General features: G+C 46.7%; 1 protein-coding gene across 2 annotated transcripts in view; it reads left to right on the forward strand.

The window, feature by feature from the left end:
* The window catches only part of CORIN (corin, serine peptidase), a 521,516-nt gene extending 506,754 nt beyond the window's left edge, over positions 1-14,762 (forward strand). For both annotated transcript variants that reach the window (XM_063920973.1, XM_063920972.1), the window contains exon 22: positions 12,598-14,762. In XM_063920973.1, the coding sequence (XP_063777043.1) occupies positions 12,598-12,780 (183 nt within the window). In that variant the 3' untranslated portion in view covers positions 12,781-14,762. The remainder of the gene's footprint in view (positions 1-12,597) is intronic.
* The last annotated feature ends 11,778 nt before the right edge of the window (positions 14,763-26,540 follow it).

Here is a 26,540-nt window from a genome sequence, read left to right on the forward strand (position 1 = left end):
TTCACACACTCCCATAAAACGGCCAGTTTCCGCCCAGAAACACCCACTTCCTGTCAATCACATTACAATCACCAGAACGAAGAAAAAACCTCGTAATGCCGTGAGTAAAATACCTAACTGCATAGCAAATTTACTTGGCGCAGTCGCACTGCGGACATTGCGCATTAGCGACTAATCGCTCCGTTGCGAGAAAAAAATAACGAGCGAACAACTCGGAATGACCCCCCATGTGCACTGCAGGGGAGGCAGATTTAACATGTGCCGAGAGAGTTAGATTTGGGTGTGGTGTGTTCAATCTGCAATCTAATTTGCAGTGTAAAAATAAAGCAGCCAGTATTTACCCTGCACAGAAGCAAAATAACCTTACCCACCCAAATCTAACTCTCTCTGCACATGTTATATCTGCCTCCCCTGCAGTGCACATGGGCCCTCATTCCGAGTTGTTTGCTCGGTAATTTTCTTCGCATCGCAGCGATTTTCCGCTAATTGCGCATGCACAATGTTCGCACTGCGACTGCGCCAAGTAAATTTGCTAAGAAGTTTGGTATTTTACTCACGGCATTACGAGGTTTTTTCTTCGTTCTGGTGATCGGAGTGTGATTGACAGGAAGTGGGTGTTTCTGGGCGGAAACTGGCCGTTTTATGGGAGTGTGTGAAAAAACGCTGCCGTTTCTGGGAAAAACGCGGGAGTGGCTGAAGAAACGGGGGAGTGTCTGGGTGAACGCTGGGTGTGTTTGTGACGTCAAACCAGGAACGACAAGCACTGAACTGATCGCACTGGAAGAGTAAGTCTCGAGCTACTCAGAAACTGCACAGAGAAATCTTTTCGCAATATTGCGAATCTTTCGTTCGCAATTCTGCTAAGCTAAGATACACTCCCAGAGGGCGGCGGCTTAGCGTGTGTAATGCTGCAAAAAGCGGCTAGCGAGCGAACAACTCGGAATGAGGGCCATGGTTTTGGCCAACTGCTATCAAAATTCTTGCTGCGATCAACTTGGAATTACCCCCAATATATCAAATTTCATTACAATCTGAAACAGTCAGTTTGAAACCCTGTGTTGATTTGGCATGGAATGACCTAAAAACATAATACAAATTTAATTCACTTTCATTAAGTAAAATAAATTAAGTAGCACTCCACATACACAGAAAACAATGACTTGCTCAGATGCCCTCGAAAACGATTCTCGAAACACCTCCAGCAATGGCAGCGATACTAGGACTTGCAAACTCAATATAAAAAGAGATGGTAAACCGTCCAACTAGGCAAGCCAACCCCAGGATTGGCGGGATCCTGGAATTTTGGCCCCAAAATGCTGGGATTTGAATCCCGGGATTGGTGACTCCAATTCTGGGATTTCCAGGATTATGGTGAGCTTGCAGACATGCCTGGTCTCCGTGTTGTGTGGCTAGTGGGGGGGCTGGGACCATAGTACGTATAGTGTCTAGCGGGTCTGGGACTCAGGGTCGACAGCACAAAGGTCGACACACTTTAGGTCGACGCCAATTGGTCGACACACATTAGGTCGACAGGGTCAAAAGGTCGACAGGGTCAAAAGGTCGACAAGAACAAGGTCGACATGGAAAAAGGTCGACATGAGTTTTTTATGTTTTTTTGGTGTCGTTTTCTTCGTAGAGTGACCGGGAACCCGAATTAGTGCACCGCGTCCCCTCGCATGGCTCGCTTCGCTCGCCATGCTTCGGGCATGGTGCCTTCGCTCCGCTACCGCTTCGCTCGGCACACTTTACCGTTCCAATCGTAGTCCACGTGGATCGTTAAGTATGAAAAGGTTCAAAAAAAAGAAAAAAATCGTGAAAAACTCATGTCGACCTTTTTCCATGTCGACCTTGTTCCTGTCGACCTTTTGACCCTGTCGACCTTTTGACCCTGTCGACCTAATGTGTGTCGACCAATTGGCGTCGACCTAAAGTGTGTCGACCTTTGTGCTGTCGACCTGGAGTCCGGATACCGTGTCTAGCTTCCCGCGCTTCTCCAGCACTCACTCGGTTGGTCATGCTGCAGTGAGAAAGAGCTAGTTGGGCGGCTCCCTGTAGTGTGCACTGTTCACTCCAATCTGAGGTGGGCTAGCAGCCAGGCCTCCCGCTTGCAGCATACAGTACCTGCTCATGCTGCACGGGTCAGCTCTCCAGGTGTGCATGCTGAGCGGTGACTACATGCAGTACACTACATGTTCCAGCATGCCCCACATTCCCCTCACTGCACAGGGGCAGAAGCATCCCTCCTCTCCCAAGGCTTTGTCCTACATTACTTTTTGTGTCTGCTCTCATCATTTACATTATTATTTGCACGTTGCATACTGTATTGTTTTCTCTAAATGTACATGGTCCTTATTTCCATCTCATTGTAATGGGCAGGGAAGGATTTGCACACAGAACAAAATGGGATTTTGGTACTTACCGGTAAATTCTTTTCTCAAAGTCCATAGAGGATACTGGGATGGTGATATACAGTGGAATATAGATGGGTCCTTGGAGCCGGTACACTGTAAATATTTCAAACTGAGTGTGTGTGCTGGCTCCTCCCCTCTATGACCCCTCCCATCAGACCAGTTTAAGAAAACTGTGCCAGAAAAAGATAAAACATAACTGGAGAGGTTATGTTTTATCTTTTTCTCATTCATCGTTTTCTCATTCATCCATAGGGGATACTGGGAAGATGATATACAGACCCATCATGGGCGGGATTGTGCTGAGATCCCTGCAAAACAGAACGTCCAAAGTAAGCGTCGGACGTCACCAAGAGACAACCCCTAAAATCTGACAAAAGCGTTTGTACCAGTGACGTGCGGTGGGGTGAGGCAGGTGAGGCAGAGCCTTTCCTGTCATACTAATGTTTGTGCCAACGTTTTGACTGTATAAAGTATATGAAAAATACAAAGAATATGTTTGAAATATCTTCTTTGTATTATTCTAATCATTTTTATAGCCAAAACTCTGTAGTGAAAAGTCAATGGCAGGTGAGGCAGTGCCTCACCTGCTTATCTTCTCCACACATCTCTGATTAACACTAACCAAATTTCCAGGAGTTTATACTGCTGCACCTGTGCATAATGCCCCCATGTACCCTTTGGCTCATATATTGTGTGTAAATCTGGCTCTGGTGCTAGCCAGTGGTTCCTGAGCCATTTAGCTCACCGTACGTCCCTGGTTTGTACCCTATCAAAAAAGCAGCCCAACAGGACTGTAAAGCAGAAATAACGCTCCAGGCAGTCGCCTAGGAGGGGCCCACCAAACGGATAAAGAACCGTAATAGAAGAGGGCAGTGGTAACCCGAGGTAGCCTAGGCTTGTTGGATGGCGAACATAATCCAACAAGCTATTGACTGCATTAACGCCGGCCAGTTAATCTGAGCAACGACATACAACACAAAACAGGGAGTCCGGTTGACTGTCATGGGCCTGCCCGCAATGGAGATCTGGAGCGGCAGCACCACAGGAAGAGTCTGTGGAGTAACCGAGGAGACCGCAAGGACAAGGACCACTAGTGGCTGGTTGATATGACGGTCCGAAAATACCTGAGGCAAAAATTGTGGCAAGTACGACGCTCCGCTCTGTCCACATGAAACATGAGATAAAAGGGCTCGCATAATAGAGCCCGTAAGACCGAGACACATCTAGCAGATGCCAAAGCAAAAGAGGTATGGTCAGCCCCGTAAGATATATCAAGCGGTAGATTCCCACGGTCAGACAATGAGGACTATTGAAACTCAAAAACTAAGTGTTGATCCCACAGTGCAGTTGACGACACCAATGGGGTTGTAGACAAAGTACTCCCCTGAACAAGTCTGAACGTCCGGGAGAGCTGTCAATCGCCACTGAAAAAGACACTGACAATGCCAAATTGGTACTGTAAGGGAACTGAGTCGGAGACCAGCGTCCACTCCGGCTTGTAGGAACGCCAAAGTCGACCCAACAGGAAAGCAGCTGTGCTAATACAGTCTACGTTCACCCCAAGTGACATAGAACATTCAGTTTTTGTGGCAGTGCTTGGAAGTGACTTCCTTTCTGGCTTGGAGCCCAGTAAGGATTGCAGACGCAGGAGTTCCTGGTAGAGCTGGCACCCTCCATGCAATAGCCACATCATTAACGTAGCCGCTGGAAGGCTGGAGGAAACAACAGGTTCCTGGTGTAGAAGATCTTCCTGCCACAGCAGGGGCTAAGGATCGTAAACCCGAGGCGAAGCCTGTGTATCTGGGCGATTAAGAGTGACCGAACACTCCCCTTTCTTTATCTACTGTAACATTTGCGGTATTAGCAGAACAGAGGGAACAGGTACACCTTCTGAAAGATCCAGTAGTTGTTAGAGCATCTACTGCTACAGCCTCCGGATCTCTTTTCCAGGAGCAATAATGCTGTAGCTTCTATTTGGGTAGCTGCCATTTAGTCGATGTGTGGTCAACCCCACCGGGAGACATGTTGGAATGCGAGAGGATGGTAAGAAACCGGACCCAAGTCCACAGCACTCTAAAGCCTGCACCTAACCAGTGTTATTATCTGTTGCATTGCCGCTCCGGTCCTTGTACCACCCTAGTGGCTGACCGATGTCACGGCCGTTTGTGCAGTTGGACCACACATGGATGGCCTGACCTCGTAATAAACGTCAAGCCCGAGGTGACAGGTTCGACGCATGTGCAGGTGTGAACATTCTGCTAGTAGATCCAGCCGGAATGTCTGGGAGTGGCAACTCACCGTAGTGAATGGCCTCAAAAGAAGCAACCATTTACTTAGTAGGTGCAGAATGGACTTGGCTGCATCCAGAGGTAGGAAAACTCCTTGTTTTCGGGAACCTTCAAATTCACTTGTGATGGATGAAGAGATGCTGTGAGCGTGGTGCTATGTAGCAGCTGTTATGTGCACGGAGCCCATGTAAATAAGTAATCCCAGTAGGAGACAATGTTCATCCGCTGTATTATGAGAGGTAACATAAAGTCTAACCTGGTGCAAAGGCCATATTAGAATGTGGAGCTAAGCATTCTCAACATCCAACTATCAAGCACTCCTGTTCCTCCAACCCTGCAATTACCGCTCGCAGAGATATCATCCTGAATCTGATGAATTCAGATGTTTCAGGATCAGGATAGGTTTGATCAAACTGTTCGGCCCGAGAACTAGAAATAAAATAGAGTAAAAAACTGTCTTCTCTGATGTGCTGGAAGTGGCACAATCACGCCTATTTCCAGAAGGAAGTGAATGGCCTCCTGGAAAACTGGTAAACTTGAGATGAAAATTAGTAATGTCGAATTATGTCTCGTAGCCCTGGGCGATGAGATCACTGACCCAAGTGTCTTGGCAGGAGCTATCCCAGATATGGCTGAAGTCCTTGAGACGCACTCCGCCCCTGGGATCCCCTAGGTGAGAGGGGAAGGATGTCATGCTGACGGTTTAGCAGTCATCTGTACCCGTTGATTTCTAGCAGCTGAAATGCAGACATACCGTGGATCCAAATCCATAGCTTGTGGCACTGCAGTCGGATACTCCACTCATTAAGCTACCTGCCCCTGCTCTGGTGCTTAAGGCGGAATTAGCGGCGCCTCTGGCCCTCCCTCCAAACTTTTGTGGATTGAAAGAAATAAAGGGACGGGCCAAAATAGCTATCAGAGGTGGAGCAGCCAAAGAAAGGTAAGTGGACTTACTGTAACTTCTTAACATTAAGCAGTGCTATTTGTCTGGAAGCCTCACAAAGGATAGGCTGCCAACTGTGTATGTATTGTGCTAAAGTGATCAGTTCCCCTTGGGGTCTGTCCTCCTGTATCCCTGTTGGTAGGTTCAATGTCCCTGTCTCTATGGCCTTGTTAACCCAGCAGCCCACTGTAGTAGGTGGCAGAGGTGTAGCTAGGCACCATTGTGCCCGGAGCAAGGGTTTGTTTTGGTGCCCCCCTTCCCTGTACTGCCATGTGGTGGCATATTACATTTGAAAAGAAACAATATGTGTGCACCATATAAATAACTGGTAATAATAAATAAATAATGGCTTCATTGGAAAGGTGCGTGGCCACAGAATAGTACCAATTCACATTACACCGCACAGTAATGTCCGTTATTCTAATTACACCACACATTAGAGCCCCTTATACATGTTACACTATGGTTGAGCCCCTTTTAAACATTACACCATACTAGAGCTGCTATGGAAAAGCTGTATTTAACTATTTACTTGTTTAATTAAAATAAATTAAAAACAAAATCTATACCCCGACTGACCTGACCTCACAACCTCCCACCTCCTCAATGAAAATAATGCATCAAATGTGACCCCCGCTGACTTGAAACTCCCCAAACTCTCAATGAAAATAATGCCCCAAATGTGACACCCCCCCCCCCTTCCCGACCTGAAACCCCCAAACTCTCAATGAAAACAATGCACCAAAATTGCAGCAGCTAGGGCAAAGAGAGCTCCGGCATGTTCCAGCTGTCAGTGTCTCCTGCTGTTACCTATGGCCTGCCCTGTACCCTACCTAGTCTCCGTATCAGAGTCATTGTGCACCCCTTCTGCTTCTCATCCTCATGCTCTGCGACTGCCTGTACAATGGCCCGTGGGGTGGCGGGGGGCTAACTTTTTCGGCACCTGGAGCTTGTGCTCCACCGGAGCCACCCTCGCTACACTGCTGGTAGGTGGAAGGGCTATTTCCAATCGTTCTTTATTATTCGGTCTGAAAAACCCTGAATGAGGTAGCCCCTGGTACTGGAAGTACAATTTTCCTAGATATGCAGGAGACAGATGGGTCTACCGTTGGTGGATATTCCCAGAGTTGCCTACTATCAGGAGGAATAGGCAGGTAAGATGAAATCCTTCTGGATGTAAGTTTTCTTATCTGGGTGTAGCCACGCTTCTTGAAATTGACATAGGAAAGTAGCCGCGGATCTTCCACTTTAAGTAAGATCTATAAAATCCCCTTTACAGCTAAAATGAGGGCCCCCACCTGAGATGGGGTGGTAGTGTGGACATTTCCCTGCGGGGAGGCATGTCATCAGATTGTAACCCTGCTGGAAGCAGACATGTTTGAGACACAAATTGAGTAGGTTGAGGAGAACTCTGCTTTGTCTGCTCTGGCTGAGGCTAAACTGTCCCCAGATATTTTATTTATTTATTTATTTATTTAATCTTTTAAAAACCTGTGCCCATATTGGTCAGGCACTACCTAGGCTGAGTGTGTAAGACCTCTTTGTCCATAGGCAGCTGCCAGATCTTAAGAGACATAAGACATCATTCCAATGAGAACCGATTCCAGGATGGTGTAGGCTCCTGTGACTTGCCGGCAGTCTGTGAGGCTGAATCGTTAGTACACTGGCGGTCATTCCGACCCGATTGCTCGCTGCAGTTTATCGCAGCGCAGCGATCAGGTCGGATCTACGCATGTGCTGGTGCCGCATTGCGCCAGCGCATGCTGGGCAGCCGAAGGCCGTTGTATTATAGCGATAGCCTCTGCCTGATTGACAGGCAGAGGCGGTCGCTAGGCGGGAGGGGGCTTAACGCCGCCGTTTAGGGGGCGCGGTCCGGCCATCGCAGGCGTGGCCGGACCATTGGGGGGACGGGCCGCTGCGACCCGGGCAGCCGCAGGAGCAGCGCTGGTCGGGAGTAACTACTCAAATGCAAAAGCATCGCCACTGTGCGATGCTTTTGCATTTCTGCCCTGTGCTGGGCGTCCCCCCGCATGTCTGAGTGCCTGATCGTAGCTGTGCTAAATTTAGCACGGCTACGATCAACTCGGAATGACCCCCACTGTTCATAATGAAACCACAGTAGGTAATTGTGTAAACCACCACACGCGATATGTGCTAACTTTTCATACAATTTTGACTATATACTGTAGTCAAAATTGTAAGCACACATTGCACCGTCTGTATGCACCTTAAGCATTGAACAAAACCAAAACATTGGACATCTGTATTTACCATCTCAATAATTATAAATATGTGTATGTACTGTGAATTAAAAATTCGTATATAGTAAACTACTACCATAATATAAACATTACATTCCTGGCACACAGAAGATAACACAATGTCTAGTGGTGGCCATACATTAGGACGATTAGGCATCCTTTACGATTTCCCCCGCAGCTCCAGGAGTACTATGGCCCTCATTCCGAGTTGTTCGCTCGCAAGCTGCTTTTAGCAGCATTGCACATGCTAAGCCGCCGCCTACTGGGAGTGAATCTTAGCTTAGCAGAATTGCGAACAAAAGATTCTCAAAATTGCGAATAGAAATGTCTTAGCAGTTTCTGAGTAGCTCGACACTTACTCTGCCACTGCGATCAGTTCAGTCAGTTTCGTACACTTGGTGAACAAGCCAATTCCCTGGCGAAACACGTGTCCAAGGTTGGAGGTTCCAGGTCCTGTGAACAGGACCAGAATCAGCACATTACACAAGTCTCTGATAAGGAGAGCGGTAGACGGAGCCGCTGTAAAGCACATTGGAAGACTGATTTCTACATATAAAGCTGCTACCCATTTGGAATTTAAAGTGCTGGAGTAAGCAGCACATTTGTTATTTAATAAAAGTGACCTTCCGGAATAAATAACTTTTTAGAGAAGTGAATGATCTGCAAAATTATCTAAATACAAATTGATGAATTCATTGCTCTGAATAGAAGGAGCTTTTGACTGCATAATTCGGAATTCATTATTGCATCTAATGGACTGTAAGCTGGAGGATCCCATTTGTTCATAATTTTATGTTTTATGTTTTATCAATTGCACTTAATATACTGTTTTTTTTGTGCAGTTTTAATTAAATATTGTTAATTTAGTCTGCTTGCGCTCTCTATTTTCTTGTTTTCTGTTGTCTTTGTAGGGTTGCTAATACCCTATATCTTTGAGAGCAGCGAGCAGCATGTCAGCTTAGGCTCTTAGAGGCGCTTTTTCTTTTTTGGAGTTTCGTTCCTGGTTTGACGTCACAAACACACCCAGCGTTCGCCCAGACACTCCCCCGTTTCTCCAGCCACTCCCGCGTTTTTCCCAGAAACGGCAGCGTTTTTTCACACACTCCCATAAAACGGTCAGTTTCCGCTCAGAAACACCCACTTCCTGTCAATCACACTCCGATCACCAGAACGGAGAAAAAACCTCGTAATGCCGTGAGTAAAATACCAAACTTCTTAGCAAATTTACTTGACGCAGCCGCAGTGCGAACATTGCGCATGTGCAGTTAGCGGAAACTCGCACCTATGCGAATAAAAATAACGAGCAAACAACTCGGAATGAGGGCCTATATCGTTAGGTCAGAAAAAGTACCTATCGATCTATTATACGACCTGTGAATCACTGCTAGCCAGATTGCCTGATTTTATGTGCAGCACATAAGATCAGAGGATCCAGCATACAACCCGCAGAATCACTCATCGAATTGTCATCATTAGTGAAATGCAAACGATTTGCACTTTCACTAACGATACATCGGTCCGATATATCTATATTGTGCACGTCAGCCCGATGATCTTTCTGGTGTGTGGTGGGCTTATGAGTGGAAAAGGTAAAGATTTGGCTGGCTGGTGGAGGGTCGGTAGGCAGTTTATAGGGAAACAAAGGAGATCATAGTATAAGATGCATAGAACATATGAAACATCATGCTTCCATCAGTAAACTGAATCCAGGAATGTGCTGTAGTCAAGTAAAACGATTTTTTACAGGTTTTGGAGGTAAATACTAATACCCCTTTCAGATCGGCAGGCCGCACACTTGAGCCTGACACGGGAGCTCCAAGTGTTCAACTGGCCTCGGGCGCCCTGCTACCGCTGACTGCAACCCAGCATATTGCCGGCTTGGTGAAGTCAGCGGCGATGCGGCGGGGGCAGCGCTTGGAGATCAAAAGGTCTCCAAGTGCCGTCCGTACACAGAGTGTGAATATGAAACGGGTCGCATCGACCCGGCTCCCGTTCACACCGCACAATGAGCCGGGTTGAAGACATGTTCAACCCTGCTCGCGTCCCGGGTTGGAATACTGTACCAGGTCACTCAACACGGTATTTCAACCCTTGCACCTTTCAGACAACACCTGAACACGGGTTATGCGCGTTAATGTGCCATTAACCCGTGTTCATAGGTGGTGGTCTGTAAGGGATATAAATCATTAATTTACGGTAGTTATATAATAGGAGTCCATGTTATTGATTTTCTTCTGTTTCAGTCAGTCAGTACAATCATCAGCCCGTTACATTACTCTGTAGAATACTGCGTTTATTTCCATGTACTGTATTGGGCTCATTTGCAAAGGTTCCAGAAAAACATCATGTGTATTTCTGCATTGCGTGCAGTACATGGTATAGTGGGGGTCATTCCGAGTTGTTCGCTCGTTGCTGATTTTCGCTATGCTGCGATTTGTTGCTAACTGCGCATGCGCATGGTACGCAGAGCGCATGCGCTTAGTTATTTAACACAAAACTTAGTAGATTTGCTGGTGTTCGAACGACGATTTTCAGTTGCACTGCTGATCGGTGAATGATTGACAGGAAAGGGGCGTTTCTGGGTGGTAACTGAGCGTTTTCCGGGAGTGTTCTAAAAAATGCAGGTGTGTCAAGGAAAAACGCGGGAGTGTCTGGAGAAATGGGGGAGTGGCTGGCCGAACGCAGGGCGTGTTTGTGACGTCAAACCAGGAACTAAACGGACTGAGCTGATCGCAATCTGTGAGTAGGTCTGGAGCTACTCAGAAACTGCAAAGAATTATTTAGTAGCAATTCTGCTAATCTTTCGTTCGCACTTCTGCTAAGCTAAGATACACTCCCAGAGGGCGGCGGCCTAGCGTGTGCAATGCTGCTAAAAGCAGCTAGCGAGCGATCAACTCGGAATGACCCCCATAGTATGGTGGGATAACAGACACATAAATGACCGCTACCATCTGTTCCTCAGGATATATTAGAGGAATGATCTAATTTGTCTGCATACTGGTGGTCATTTCGAGTTGTTCGCTCTGTAATTTTCTTCGCATCGCAGCGATTTTCTGCTATTTGCGCATGCACAATGGCCCTCATTCCGAGTTGATCGGTCGCAAGGTGAATTTAGCAGAGTTACACACGCTAAGCCGCCGCCTACTGGGAGTGAATCTTAGCTTCTTAAAATTGCGACCGATGTATTCGCAATATTGCGATTACTAACTACTTAGCAGTTTCAGAGTAGCTCCAGACTTACTCTGCCTGTGCGATCAGTTCAGTGCTTGTCGTTCCTGGTTGACGTCACAAACACACCCAGCGTTCGCCCAGGCACTCCCACCGTTTCTCCGGCCACTCCTGCGTTTTTTCCGGAAACGGTAGCGTTTTCAGCCACACGCCCCTGAAACGCCGTGTTTCCGCCCAGTAACACCCATTTCCTGTCAATCACATTACGTTCGCCGGAGCGATGAAAAAGCTGTGAGTAAAATTACTTTCTACATAGCAAAGTTACTTGGCGCAGTCGCAGTGCGAACATTGCGCATGCGTACTAAGCGGATTTTCATTGCGATGCGATGAAAAATACCGAGCGAACAACTCGGAATGAGGGCCAATGTTCGCACTGCGACAAGTAAATTTGCTATGAAGATTGGTATTTTACTCACGGCATTACGAGGTTTTTTCTTCGTTCTGGAGATCGGAGTGTGATTGACAGGAAGTGGGTGTTTCTGGGCGGAAACTGCCCGTTTTATGGGAGTGTTTGAAAAAACGTTACCGTTTCTGGGAAAAACGTGGGAGTGGCTGGAGAAACGGAGGAGTGTCTGGGCGAACGCTGGGTGTGTTTGTGACGTCAAACTAGGAACGACAAGCACTGAACTAATCGCACTGGAAGAGTAAGTCTCGAGCTACTCAGAAACTGCACAGAGAAGTCTTTTCGCAATATTGCGAATCTTTGGTTCGCAATTTTGATAAGCAAAGATTCACTCCCAGTAGGCGGCGGCTTAGCGTGTGCAAAGCTGCTAAAAGCGCTGGCACCCCCCGCAGAAGTGCAAAAGCATCGCACAGCGGCGATGCTTTTGCATTTCAGGAGTACCTACCGGCCAGCGCAGCTCCTGCGGCTGCCCGGGTCGCAGCGGCTGCGTGACGCCACGCAGCCGCCGCGGCCTGCCCCCCCAACAGTCCAGCCACACCTGCGTTGGCCAGACCGCGCCCCCTAAACAGCGGCTTAACGCCGCCGTCCAGCCCCCTCCCACCCAGTGACCGCCTCTGCCCGTCAATCAGGCAGAGGCGATCGCTAGGCAACGTCGGCCTTCGGCCGTCTGGCATGCGCCGGCGCACGCGCAGTTCTGACCCGATCGCACCGCTGTGAACAATTGCAAAGTGCGATCGGGTCGGAATGACCCCCATAGTCTCTTCCCACAAGCCGTGTGCTATATGTGGGGTACATTAATGCACCTAGCTCCTCTTGATATAAGATGTCAAATGTTTCACGCTGCATATGCCTCTAGCTTGGTTTACAAATCCATGCACTTCCCAGTAAAACAGTGCATTCGCGCCAAATTGGCGCAAGACTCATAAGGCAACGTTTGTGCTGCACACTGTCCCATGCATACTGTAAATGCCTTTCTTTATTGTCAGGTACAAAGCTAGCAGGAGCAAATCTGACAGGTATCAACATTGCACCTCCAATGTTTAATCCACTTGTATTCTTGCAGGGAGACAGCGGAGGCCCACTGGTCTGTGAGCAGTCCCAGGGACAATGGACATTGTACGGCCTCACCTCCTGGGGATCTGTATGTTTTTCCAAAGTTCTAGGACCAGGAGTTTACAGTAACGTGTCACATTTTGTGGAATGGATTGAGAGACAAATCTACCTGCACAGCTTTCTAATCAACTAATGACACAGACGCTATAAATATCAAAAAAGTTCATCTAAAAAAATAAAAAAAAAGACTGGAAGGAAAACGCCTTAGCCTCCATGGAGGTTTTATGTGTGCAAATATTTGTTGTGTGTACCAATGAAAATGATATATATTTTTGTTTTTCAAAATGATTGTATTTTAGTCAAATTTTTGTACATATCGGATCACAGTTTTGTTGAGCATTCCTAAAATGATGTGGTATATCAGGAAATATATTTTACTGCTGTTTCTAGGTTGTTGGGGGGGAGTGGATAATATGTGGTTGACGTGTCAATTTAATTTAGGCTTTGGGCCTGCTGACTGTAAATGATCTTAATCTACAACACATACAGCAGTTCAGATGCAAGTTTTAGACAAGGTATTGTACAGTGTGAAATAGTTTGATGGTCACTATGTTTTAAAACCATATAATATTTTAGCTATAGAACGACTTGGTATATTATATGACACCATTTTTTTATCCATCTATAACCCCGCTTTTTTAGCTGTTGCTGTACGCCCACTTCCTGTTCTTACATCTGCTTGAAACAATTATTAAGTGTTGACATATGTATACTGAAAGCATCACTCATATTTTAGAGTCACCAAGTATTTATGTAAAGGAGATAACAGAAGGGATAAACTACAGTAGAAAGTGTTCATTACATAGATGAGTGACTCTACTTAATCATTAGAAACAGAAGTACAGTAGTCTACATATACAGAGTTCTGTGTTAAAAGGAAATTCAGTTTAGTGATAAGTTTTGACAAGAACCTTACTATTTTAATGCTGCTATAATGCTTGCTGAGTGTGGAGTTTCCCCCATTATCAGTAACATACAATATTAGTAATTTATGATAAAAGAAGAAAAATAATAGAAAGCTAAATATTGGTTACAAACCGGTTGATCTAAAAATCGGTTTCTGATGGGACCTATACATCTACAGCCCCATCCCTGTACCAGTCTCACGCCGCCGATTGAATCATCAAAAAACTCAGATTTGCTGACATCGACGATTGGCAAAAAACTGCATGTTACAAAGTTCTGATTCGCTGTTACCGATTATTTTTTGGTCATAATTGGCGAATCGTGTCTTTTCAACATGTTGGATTTCCCAGATACCCCAAGCCAAGCAGTGGGAGAATGGGGATTTGCCCCGAAACTCTCCTGATGTATGTCCCCAATACCTTGTAAGGCTCAGTGGGAATTTCCAAAATGCCTTACAGATTTTATTAGTATTATAATGTATAGAATATGATAATGTCAATGTATAGAGCAGAGAGATTAGACACTGGTTGACGTAGGATTTGGAGAACAGCTAAGTGGGTGCTGGCTGTTACTGTATGTCTATGAGGCACTGGCTGTTAGACTTATCAGCTTTACCATAGGGAGAGAACTGTAGCTGTTACAGGGGTGTGAAGGGTATGGGTCCCAGCAGGACAGTGGTGACGGCGAGGCCTATCTGTTAGCTACACCAGGTCCTGCTCTACTCCTCTGAGCATGTTTTTTAACCTAAAGCCAAAACAGGGCCCAATTTATTACAATAAACCTACTGTACATTGGACATTAAATAGACCAAAATTCATTAACTCTTACACGGGCATACTGTATTATTCTGAGTGGCTCTGAGGGAGAAGGGTTGTATTTCCGTTGGCAAATACATTGAAACATAGGCTTTAATTATTACATTATTGCTGAATGAGCAAACACATATGCTGTATACCACCTATAAGCCAGCACTTACAAATCATTTCATTATAAATTCAGGCCTATCAATGAAAAAAACAAAAACAAACTGTATTCTTAACACCATTGAACGTGGAAGTGTGCGGTGTGGCAGTGATACGGAACTGTCACCGTTCTTTGAAGCAAAAACAAAAATATAATGGCTGAATACGCCCCACAACTCTATAGGAAGACTGGCACCTATGCTTTTTATTAGTGGTCTGTAAATAAAGAGATATAGATTTCTAATAATGTCTGTGTTGTTCTTGTATCTTTGTTATATCATTTTATTTCACTTAGACATCTTATACGATCCCATGTGAACATCGATATTTCTAAGTACATACAGTAAGAGTTTCAATATTAAACTTTCTATACAGTTTTTCTGCTGTTGAAGTGTACCACCAGGGCTGCCATCAGAAATTCTGGGGCCCGGGACTCACAAAATAGGCAGGGCCCCCTATCCCTCCCCCCCAAAAAAAATGAATTAATGAAAAAAAAAAAACTAATAAATATATATATATATATATACACACACGTAAAGAATAAATAAATCTATATATATATATATATATATATACACACGTACATATACACACACACACACACATACATACACGCACACACTTTCTCCCACTCACTGTCCCTCAACTTACCTATCACAGGCTGACCGCAGCTGTAGCAGATGTGGTAGCAGCTTAGTCCCTTGTAGCTCCGCCTCCTATTCATGATCGAGATCTGGCACTGTCACAGGAGGGGAAGAGTATGCTGCAAGCATCTATTGTAAACGTCCCTCCACCTCAGAGGAGACAGTTTTTAAATATACTAGAGAAGCCTCCTCTAGTATCTTTAATAACGATCTCCTCTGAGGCGGCGGCCATTTTTTGAGAGACGTTTACAATAGAAGCTTGCAGCGTCCTTTTCTGTGACAGTGCCAGGATCTGTCATGAAAAATGGGCGGAGCATCGCGGCAGGCGGACAGTGGCATGAGCGGCCCGGGCCCTCTCCTCTCTGTTAGGAGGCAGCGCCTGGAACAGCTGTACCCACAGCACCCCTCTGATGGCGGGCCTGTGTACCACCATACCACCATGATCCTCTCGCAGTTGTTGATAGGAATGTATTAAACACAGAAATAAAGAGTATAGGATGACAGATGTAGACCAGAGGGTTTATTTACAGAGAATTAGGTTGTAAAACCAGACACTTCTGAGCGTGCTTATGCCCGATATTTAAAAGGGCAATGCTTTGACTAGCTGTGTCATGCTAGTAAAAGCATTGCCCTTTTAAATATCAGGCATAAACATTCTCAGAAGTGTCAGGTTTTACCACCTGACTCTTCGTAAGCAAACCCCCAGGGGTCCATCTAATCAGCATACTTTATGCTTTCCTATTAGTTTCCCTCCCACTGCAGCTACTTGGGAGTTGGCCCATCAAAGGAAGAAAAAGGGTCTATCTTCTATTCTAAACACACGGGAAGGAGTCTTCACGATCTTAATGTTTATGGCTCCTTTTATTTATTATATAGTGGAGACTCTGGCATTTCCCCTCTATGGAGGAATATGACCAGTAGGGGGGATTACTAGTAAAGCAGGACATTAATCCTCACAGTCAGTGGCGTAAATTTGTCCCAGACGCCCGGAGGCAAGATAAATACCGGTGCCCCCACTCCTATATATAGAAGAAAAGTTAAATACTAAAAAAATTTAAAAAAATAATATGTGTGTGTGTGTGTGTGTGTGGAGGAGCAACAATATTTATCTTGCCGAATATATATATCCCACCATTCTTCACAGGCATGACGGCGTATGCTTGAAGAAAATTCCAAAGGACAGCTCTTGAGGTAGGAGCTGTTCTTTGCTATGATAAGATTTCCTGGAGTCCTATCTGCGCATGCGTGGGCTGATGCATGCTGCTGTGAGGGATCCAATTGAATCCCTCTCAGTGGATAAATGCGAGAGAAGCCCATAGACACCATCTTAGCAAGGAAGGGGGGGGGGGCAGACAGAGGCAACGGAGGTCAGACGGGGGGGGGGGGGGGGGGGCAGACCAGAGTGGAGGACAGGATGAAGCAGAATAGGGGTCATTGGTGACTAGTATATATATATATATATATATATATATATATAATATACACCAACATATACCGTGTACACACACGCACACACATATGTATGCGTATATATATATCACAATATATTTACTAGAATATGGCAGTGCACTCAGAGGGAGAGAAGGAGCATACCTTTTATATAGGCACGTGCAGAACACAGACACCTTGTTCCTAATCTTCTCCTGGTGCCCCTTCCACTCCTCCTCCTCTGCTCTATTGAAAGAAGGCTCTGCTCTCCCCGCAGAGCGCCAGCCACAATAGGGAGTCCGAGGTGAGCGGTGTAGCTGTATCGGCTGTCCTTATCATAACAATGCCTCATACGTTCCCCACCGCCACCCCCACGCGCGCAGCAGCAGCAGAAGCTCCTCTATCAACTTTCACAGCCACTGCAGTCACGCACAAGTGCTGTGCCTTTCTGGAGGTGAGTGCTGGAGGGACCGCGTCACAGCCTGCAGCCGGCGGACTTACAGGAATGAGTCAGTTTGACTCATTGCTGCCATCACGGAACTGGAGACAACGGAGTCGAGGTGCCCCCTTTAGGGCAGGAGCCCGGCGGCAGCCGACTCCGCTGCCTCCCAGAGTTCCGCCTCTGCTCACATTTATACCTTATACATTTCTTCACAATGCTGCTCTGCAATAGGTCATCCAATCAGGATTCTTCTCTTCTAACCAGGGCTGTAATTAGGGGTGTGTGCTTGTAGGGTGGCTGGAATGGCAGGCTGCAGCTTGTACATAGCCACACTGGCACTACGCTTTTTCCTGGTCGCAGTGGCCCCACTCCCTCAAAGATGACATCATATGTTCCAGGGCAGTACAGGGTGGATTATAGTCTTGCTGCAGTCCTGATTGTAACAAATCAGACCTTTATATCATACCAAGGGACAGCTACAATCTTTATACCTCACTCTATGTAATTGGTTTTCAATCTCAGTGCTCAGAACCCCAAATGGTTCACGTTTTCCAGGTCACCCAGCAGGTGCACAGGTGTATTCATTACTCACTGCCACATTTTAAAAGATCTACACGTGGAGCTCATTATTTCACTTGCGAATGTTTGAAGAAACCTGTTTGGGGGACCGAGTTGGAGAACGACTGCACTATGTTATTCCAGCAGATCTAACTAAATATATGAAGAAAAGGCTAGGGGCAGGGGCGGATCCAGAACAAAATGACAGGGGGGGCACATGTGCTCCTGTGAAAGGGGTGTGGCTTTGTAACAAGGGGTTTGGCCTCACAGAGAATGCCATACCTATGAGTCACGCCCTCGTTTTCTTCACGCTGGGGGCATGGAGTACAAGGACAGTGGGTAACAGGATGAGAGTGCGGGGACAGGCCTGGTAGGGGACAGGGTGTGTGTACAGGGACAGGTCTGGTAGGGGACAGGGCGAGTGTGCGGGGACAGGCCTGGTAGGGGACAGGGCGAGTGTGCGGGGACAGGCCTGGTAGGGGACAGGGCGGGTGTGCGGGGACAGGCCTGGTAGGGGACAGGGCGGGTGTGCGGGGACAGGCCTGGTAGGGGACAGGTCGGGTGTGCGGGGACAGGCCTGGTAGGGTACAGGGCGAGTGTGCGGGGACAGGCCTGGTGGGGGACAGGGCAAGTGTGCGGGGACAGACCTGGTAGGGGACAAGGTGTGTGTACAGGGACAGGTATGGTAGGGGACAGGGCGAGTGTGCGGGGACAGGGCACGTGTGTGGGGACAGACCTGGTAGGGGACAGGGTGTGTGTACAGGCACAGGCCTGGTAGGGGACAGGGTGAGTGTGCGGGGACAGGGAGATTGTGCGGGGACAGGCCTGGTAGGGGACCTGCCACACACACATAGCCACAATTACATACATAGCCACACACATAAATAGCCACACACACATAGCCACATGTACACAGTCACATATGCACACGCAATCTCATATACGCAGCCACATATGCACAGATACAGACACACATACAATACACAGTCACATATGCACGGACTGTCACATACAGTATACATACACAGTCACATATACACAGACAACCAGATACAGTAAACACACTGTCACATATAGTCGCATATACACACTGCCACATATGCAGTCACTTATACACAGACAGCCACATACAGTACACACACACAGTCACATACAGTTTACGTGTACACAGACAGCTGCATATGGACACACAGTCACATACTGTATACAGACAGCCAGATACAGTATACACAGACAGCCACATATGCACAGACAGCCATATACAGTACACACACACAGTCACATATACAGACAGCCATATACAGTACACACACACAGTCACATATACAGACAGCCATATACAGTATACAGTCACATAAGCACAACCAGCCACATATACACACACAGCACATATATACAAACAACCATATATGCACCCACATACATATACACACAAACACAGCCACAGAATGTTAAAACATTAATACACTATCCCCCCTTCCCACTGTATTTTGGGCCACATAGTTACAGACTCTTCTATGCACCCTGCTGCACGGCGCCTGCTGCTCTCCCACCCACCTGCACAATGACAGCCGCATCATCCCTGCACTCCCGAGTCCCGCACACACTGCACAGCGCAGACGGCTCCCTAGTGAGGCTCTGTGTCGCGGACGGAAACCACGTGACATCCGCGGGACCGCGACCAGAGCACGGAGATCACCACCGGCACCAGGTCACACAGCAGGAGGAGCCAGCGCGCTGATGCTGAGGGGCACAGCGCTCGGTGGCTTTTGAATCCTCGGCTCTCAAAGTAGCTGAGTGGAACTTGTACAAGCGGAACGGGAGACAACGGAGGAGGTGCCCGCGGCACCTGACTCCGTTGAATCTTCTAAATGACAGGGGGGGGGGGGGGGGGGGGGCACGTGCCTGGGTGCCCCCCCCCCCCCCCCCCCTGGATCCGCCACTGGCTAGGGGTATCAAAACCTTTATCTGGGGCTCAGATGTCAGGATCTAATATCACCCCTGTTGTAAAACACACTTAAGAACAGGAAATTAGATCAGCCTGAGTCACTCACGTTACATTATAAGTGCTCACTAACCATTTTTCACATTTTCTTGCATTGAGATCTGGGCCATCTTTATCTTGGCCTTTAATAGGATTAACTGAGCCAGGGCAGTCGGACTTAATCCCCTGCTGTAATGACTTAATCACTTGATGTATTGTTCTCTCTGTATTGTATTGCATCTGAGAACAATAGATGAAATGCTTATGCTAATAAACCTTGGTGTGCCTCGGTGCAGCAGAGAGGCCAAGATAAGCATGGCTCCATCTGTACATACATATATACAACGTGCTTAGGAAATCCTACTGGTTAGAGAGCAAATGATTCTAATCTGAAAGGTGATCTTGCACAACTTGCATGCATTTTTTCTCTTACGTCCTAGAGGATGCTGTGGTCCATATTAGTACTATGGGGTATAGACGGGTCCACCAGGAGCCATGGGCACTTTAAGACTTTAATAGTGTGGGCTGGCTCCTCCCTCTATGCCCCTCCTACCAGACTCAGTTTAGAAAATGTGCCCGGAGAAACCGGTCACAGCTAGAGGAGCTCCTAGAGCTTCTTTGTTTTTTTTTTAAAGAGTAATAGGCACAGGGAGTCTGCTAGCAACAGCCTCCCTGCTTCGTGGGACTTAGGGGGGGGGGGGGGAGTAGTGTCCAACCCTCAGGGATTAATGGCCACTATTTATGCTGATAGGACACTGGGCTCCTGAGGGTGTTGATCGTTAGTCCCAGAGGCGACCGCTCACTCCTGCAGCATGCCGCCGCCACCCCCTAACAGAGCCAGAAGATCGCGGTGGTGAGTGGGTCACAAATGACCCGACAAGCGGAGAGCCGGTGTGTATGGTGGCAACAGGGTGGGAGCGCAGTACTGACACTGCGCTCCGGAGGCTCAGTGGTACACAGGTACTGGGGCGCTGTGTGTGTTGGCTCCAAGCTCTCTGTTTCTCTGAAGGTACTTAGGAGAACCTGTATCTGACATTTTTGTGTGTGTGTGTGTGTGTGTGTGTGTGTATGCAATTTCTCACATAACCATGTCCAGAGACTCTGTGTCTTGTGCGGCAGAATATGTATCTTCTCCAGAGGAATCCATTCCATGTACACAGGAATGTAATATTTTGTCTCAGCCTTCCGAAGCCGAGCCCCAGTGGGCAGCTTCTATTAAGGGAATGATATCCCAGATTTCTACTAGTGTTGCACATTATGAGACTGAATCACAGATTTTAAAACAATCTGTGGAGGTTTTGTCTGGTTCTGTCCCCACTACCTCAAAATCCCCTGGTGTATCCAAGAAACGTGCGCTTGCTCAGATTATGCAGGTAGACATAGACACCAACTCTGACACGGCAGAGGGTGATGCGGATATGCGGGGGGGGGGTTAGGCTTCCCTGCAAGAGGGGTGCAACTCATGATTGAGGCTATTAGGGATGTATTACACATTACTGACAAACCAGCTGAACAGGTAGAGGAGGCTTACTTTACAGACAATAAGAAGGCCTCCCTGACCTTCCCTGCGTCTAAGCAATTAAACGCATTGTTTGAAAAATCCTGGAAAAATCCAGAGAAAAAAAATCCAGATTCCAAAGAGGGTACTTGTGGCTTTTCTTTTCCCTGAGGATGATAGGAAAAAGTGGGAAAACCCGCCTATAGTAGACGCTTCTGTATCTAGACTGTCTAAAAAGGTGGTTTTACCTGTCCCGGGGTCTACCGCTTTGAAGGAACCGGCAGACCGCAAGATTGAAACTACGCTCAAATCCATATACACTGCTTCAGGAGTGGCGTTAAGACCCACTATTGCCTGTGCATGGATTTCTAAAGCCATAGTAAAGTAGTCAGGCACATTACTAGAGGACTTAGATTCTATGGATAGAAGTGACATTGAATTGTTTTTATGTAACATACAGGATTCTGTGAGTTTCATGGTGGAGGCCATGAAGGACCTGGGTAATCTGACTGCAAGGACATCGTCCATGGCTGTCTCAGCATGCAGGGAACTCTGGCTAGGCCAATGGTCTGCAGTTGCGGAATCTAGGAGAAGTGTGGAGAACCTACCCTTCACAGGTCAGGCTCTATTTGGGGAAGCATGTCTCTCCACGGCAACCCCTGGTAAGTCAACCTTTCTTTCCTCAGCCTCTCAGACGGCAAAGAAACCTTTTTCTACGTTCTCTGTGCAGTCTTTTCGGTCTGCAAAGTCTAAAAAGTCCAAGACTCCTACCACTTTCTTCAGAGGTGGGCGAGAAAATTCCAAAAAAACAGCACCGACAGGTTCCCAAGGCCAGAAACCTGCCTCTGTGTCCTCAAAATCGTCAGCATGACGGTGGACCTCCCTGCCTGGAGAACAGGCAGGTGGGAGCGAGGTTCAGACGTTTTAATCACGTCTGGGTGTCGTCCGGTCTGGATCCCTGGGTACAGGATATTGTGTCCCAGGGGTACAAACTGGAGTTTCAAGAGCTCCTACCACACAGGTTCTTCAAATCATGCCTGCCAGCTTTGCTGACAGAAAGGGCTATCCTTCAGGAAGCCATTCACAAATTGGAAAGGTCAGATGTAATTGTTCCAGTTCCACCTCATCTGGTAAACCAGGGTTACTATTCAAACCTGTTTGTGGTACCGAAACCAGATGGTTCGGTCAGGCCAATTTTGAACCTGAAGTCGCTAAACCCTTATATGAGGGAATTCAAGTTCAAAATGGAGTCTCTGAGAGCGGTGATCTCAGGGCTGGAGGAAGGAAAGTTTCTGGTGTCCTTGGACATCAAGGATGCGTACCTCCACATTCCGATTTGGGCGCCACACCAGGCTTATCTCAGATTTGCGCTTTTGGACTGTCACTATCAGTTCCAAGCACTGCCATTCGGCCTCTCCACAGCACCGAGGGTGTTCACCACGGTAATGGCAGAGATGATGATTCTCCGCCGCAGGCAGGGGGTAAATGTAATTCCTTATCTGGACGATCTGCTGATAAAGGCATCTTCCAGGGAAAGGTTATTGCAGTCCATTGCTCTCACGACTCGACTGCTCAGAGAACATGGATGGATCCTGAATCTTCCAAAATCACATTTGGAGCCGACAAGGAGATTGTCTTTTCTGGGGATGATCCTCGACACAGAAGTGCAGAGGGTATTTCTACCAGTGGAAAAGGCGTTGGTGATTCAAGCTATGGTCTGGGATGTCTTGAAGCCTGTCCAAAATAATAAATTACTAAATCTTAGCGAAAATATCGGTGAGAAAATCTGACCGCTCTTATTGTAAATTGCCCTTACAATGAGGATATATGAATAGTAAGTTATCAAAACCCCTTTTGAAATAAAATTGCAAGAAATTGGAGTTTGTATGTTCTCCCTTTTACTTATGGAGTTTTAGTACTTAAATAGAAATCGCCTCCAGGTATGTGCCAATAACCACCATTCAGATGTGTGGATTACACATTCCCCTAATGCAGCAAAAAAATTATGAAATGTTGGAGTTTATATGTTCTCCATTTTTGGGGGTTTTGTCACTTACTCAAGTGTCATCTCAGGATATGTGTCAAAGTCCACCTTTCAGATGTGTGGGTAACACAAAATCCTGATAACGCCTACCACAACCACATAAAGGATATATTCAGTATTCAGAAAAACATGGGCACATTGTAATGTTAATGTTCTGCAGCCATATTGTATAATAACCGTGCACAATGTGTAATAGGTAGTCTCAAGAATGCAATTATGTAAGCAGAAGTCTCAGTAAGCTTCAAAAAATTACAACCTACAATTTGACGTTCAAAGTGTTGTCAATAGTTAAACCTATATTGCCATAACACTGTGCATCATTTGCTAACACCTTCGAATCATCACTAATCAATGCTTTGCTCAGAAGGGTGCATTTCCACAGTATATCAAGCACAACAAATACTCTCTGTTCAACACAAAAAGGTAATAATAATATACTCCAAATTGCATTGGTCAGAACTGGGGTATGGGTGTAGTATATAATATCACTCCAGAAGCCAGTGGCCTTACACCCCTATGTGGAATGGTCTGACCCTTTACCAATCTGAAGCAGTTTTGTCAAAAGAAGCATTGCACACTACCTTAAGTGCCATTACTACACATTGGTATATCTGATACTGATTTTAATCCAAATAAATGCCCAGATGTTTATAATATCAGACAGTAGCTGCACAGGGGTCACTCTCTATAACTAGAAGCATAAATATTGGGACATTGATTTCACCTGTGATATAACATAGCAGCATTCTATGTAGTGAAAGAAACACTAGAATGGAGAGAGAGAGAAAGAATGGATAAGATCAGTGTAGATAAGAGCAAGTGAGTCTTCTGCTGTACCAGCATCTGTTGCCACATCGAATGCAGGATGAGAGAGACTGACAGAGCTCCTACTCTGATTGAAAATGTAGAGAGATGCTTGCCTCTGCTTTCTCTACTGCTGCTCAGAGAACCCTGGTGCTATATGAGCAGTGCAAGGTCAATGTCCCAATATTTATAGATCACGAATGGCAGAAACCAAGGTACAGAGGAGGAAGGGGGCGGGCTGAATAAAGAAGGGAGTGGAGCCTATTCCTGCAGATGGGAGGGACGGAAAGCACACTTGAGAGAGAGCAAGGTACAGGAGAAGAAGGGGGCGGGGCATGTTTATTGGTACTGCAATGTGTGTCCCAGGCACCCCCACCCTTCCCCCTACTCTGTGGTTACGGGACCGCAGCGCGACTGCTCAGTGTACTATAATGAGCCACATAGACTCATTATTAGTACAGCCAATATCGCCAGCTGTGGGCCCTCTCGCTGCCACGGGCCTTGGTGCAATGCACCGCTGATTGATTTCTCCGCACTGGCTTGGAGCATAGAGAGGAGAGGCAGAGAATTGGGAGAGCAGAGAGATGCACCGCTGATTTCTCCGCACTGGCTTGGAGCATAGAGAGGAGAGGCAGAGAATTGGGAGAGCAGAGAGGCGGGTTGGAGGGGGGATCGGAGTGCTCTTGCTGCTTGTGAACATGTAGAGGAGGAGGATGGGGACCCAGAGTCTGGCTGCAGTGCGAGTCAGCCAGACTCTATTATGACAGCCGTATATGTAAACCAGCGGGGTAAATACTGCACAGTGCTAAGCAGGGACGGATCTAGACTTTTCTTTAGGGGGGGGGGGGGGGGGCGGTTTACGGTTTAATCTTGACTCCTCCCTCTACAGTCCCAACTCCTCCCATCTGCAATCCTAACTCCTCCTCTCTCAATTCTGACTGAACTTTTTGAGTGAGACTGAGAGAGAGCTTTGTGATTGTTGTATGTACATGTGACTGTGCTATGGGGTAATTGAATTTATTAGCCCTAGTACCCACACACCAGCAAGTGAGGGGCAAATGCTCTGTACCCCTTGCTCTTCTGGCTCCTCTGTGCTGCTGTGGTATAAGCTGCAACACATCGTTCTGCCTCAGGCTCTCCCAGGAGAGCTCTCTTCTGCTCAAAAGTGGGCGTGACTATGACTGTGTTAGGGGGGGGGGGGCGGTCCTGGTGCTAAGCACTTTTGATCTTCCCACACCTGGCTGACTGTGCAGTGATGACGTGGTGTAGGAGCCGGCCCTGCCACCGCTGAAACCGAACAATAAAACTTATGTGAGCCGTGCCAGGGCTAATTATTGTCACAATGTGCCCCCAGTAACCCCAAAACACCCCCTGCCCCACTGTATCACCCAAGTGAAGGCTGTTCCTCTCCAGTGTCAAAGTCAGAAAAATATCTCTATGCACACTACCATATTTGCACCTCACACAGGTCCGTGCTGCGCATGCGTACGCTCTCCCGTACGTGCGCATACTCACAGTCGCGGGCACCCGCAGGCGCACGGTATGCGTATTTACGGTAGAGTTTATGTGATCGTAGCGTGCGACTCAATCGTTACATATTTTCACTATATAATGTATTTTGTAGATCATGGTCCCTTTGATAGATTCTGAAAGTTTAGTTAACATAGCATGTTCCTGAACAGAGAGATCCCTCTTTGTATTGTACGAAGGGTCTAACAGGGGTCATACAGTGGTGTCTGGTACCCATCGGAAGAGTATTTAAATAGCAATATTCCGGTGTTGGTTTGGAGCGGATTAATCGCTCGTGCAAATAGTTATGGACATAAGAAGTTTATGTCCATTTACTATTATTTGTTCTTATTTAGTCATGCGGCGGGAAACCCAGTATCCCACCCACCTGAACAGTTGGAAGCAGTCACAGCCCACCTGTATGAATCAACCTATGACCTTTTGTTATAATGCGAAGCCGAATTCCTGTGTCCAATGAACAATGAGATTGTAGGGACCATTGAATTGTATTGTGTGTGGGGCATAAATAGGCAGGCCGACCATATCCAGTTCACTCTCTTCAACGGTTCTCATTGCTGATAATCGGGAGCTGGATATCGAGGCGCATGCGATCGTTTCCCCTTGTGCGTAAGTGTTTCTCCGCAACTATATTGATCTTCTTGTTATTGTGGGCCAATTTCTCTCTCTCTCTCTCTTCTCCTCTTTCTCTCTTATTTTCTCTTAAATAGTAATTGTATTATATTTCCTGTGTAGTTATCTGGTTAGGTAGTCTATGTTATATTGTAGTGTATGATTTGTATTTGTATTAATTCTTTTGCAAGTATATCATTCATAATATATATATATTAGGCGTTGGACCCTAAGCCCAGGTATCTGTGTATTTCTTATAGTGTTAAGTATTCTCAGAGCGTCGGTGACGCTAGAACAGCTTTAAAGGTAATAAGGTTATACTGTGTTGCATTTACACTCTATCATTACACTAAGGTTTTACTGCACAATACACTGTTTATGGTTTAGATACAAAGGTTTAACATTGTGAGCGTCAGCGCCGCTGGTGATCTCCTCGTGGTCCCGAGCGTCCGCTACGCTATGGCGAATCATTAAGTTAGTCGGC

Source organism: Pseudophryne corroboree, chromosome 1 (genome assembly GCF_028390025.1).
Source record: "Pseudophryne corroboree isolate aPseCor3 chromosome 1, aPseCor3.hap2, whole genome shotgun sequence".
NCBI lineage: Eukaryota > Metazoa > Chordata > Amphibia > Anura > Myobatrachidae > Pseudophryne > Pseudophryne corroboree.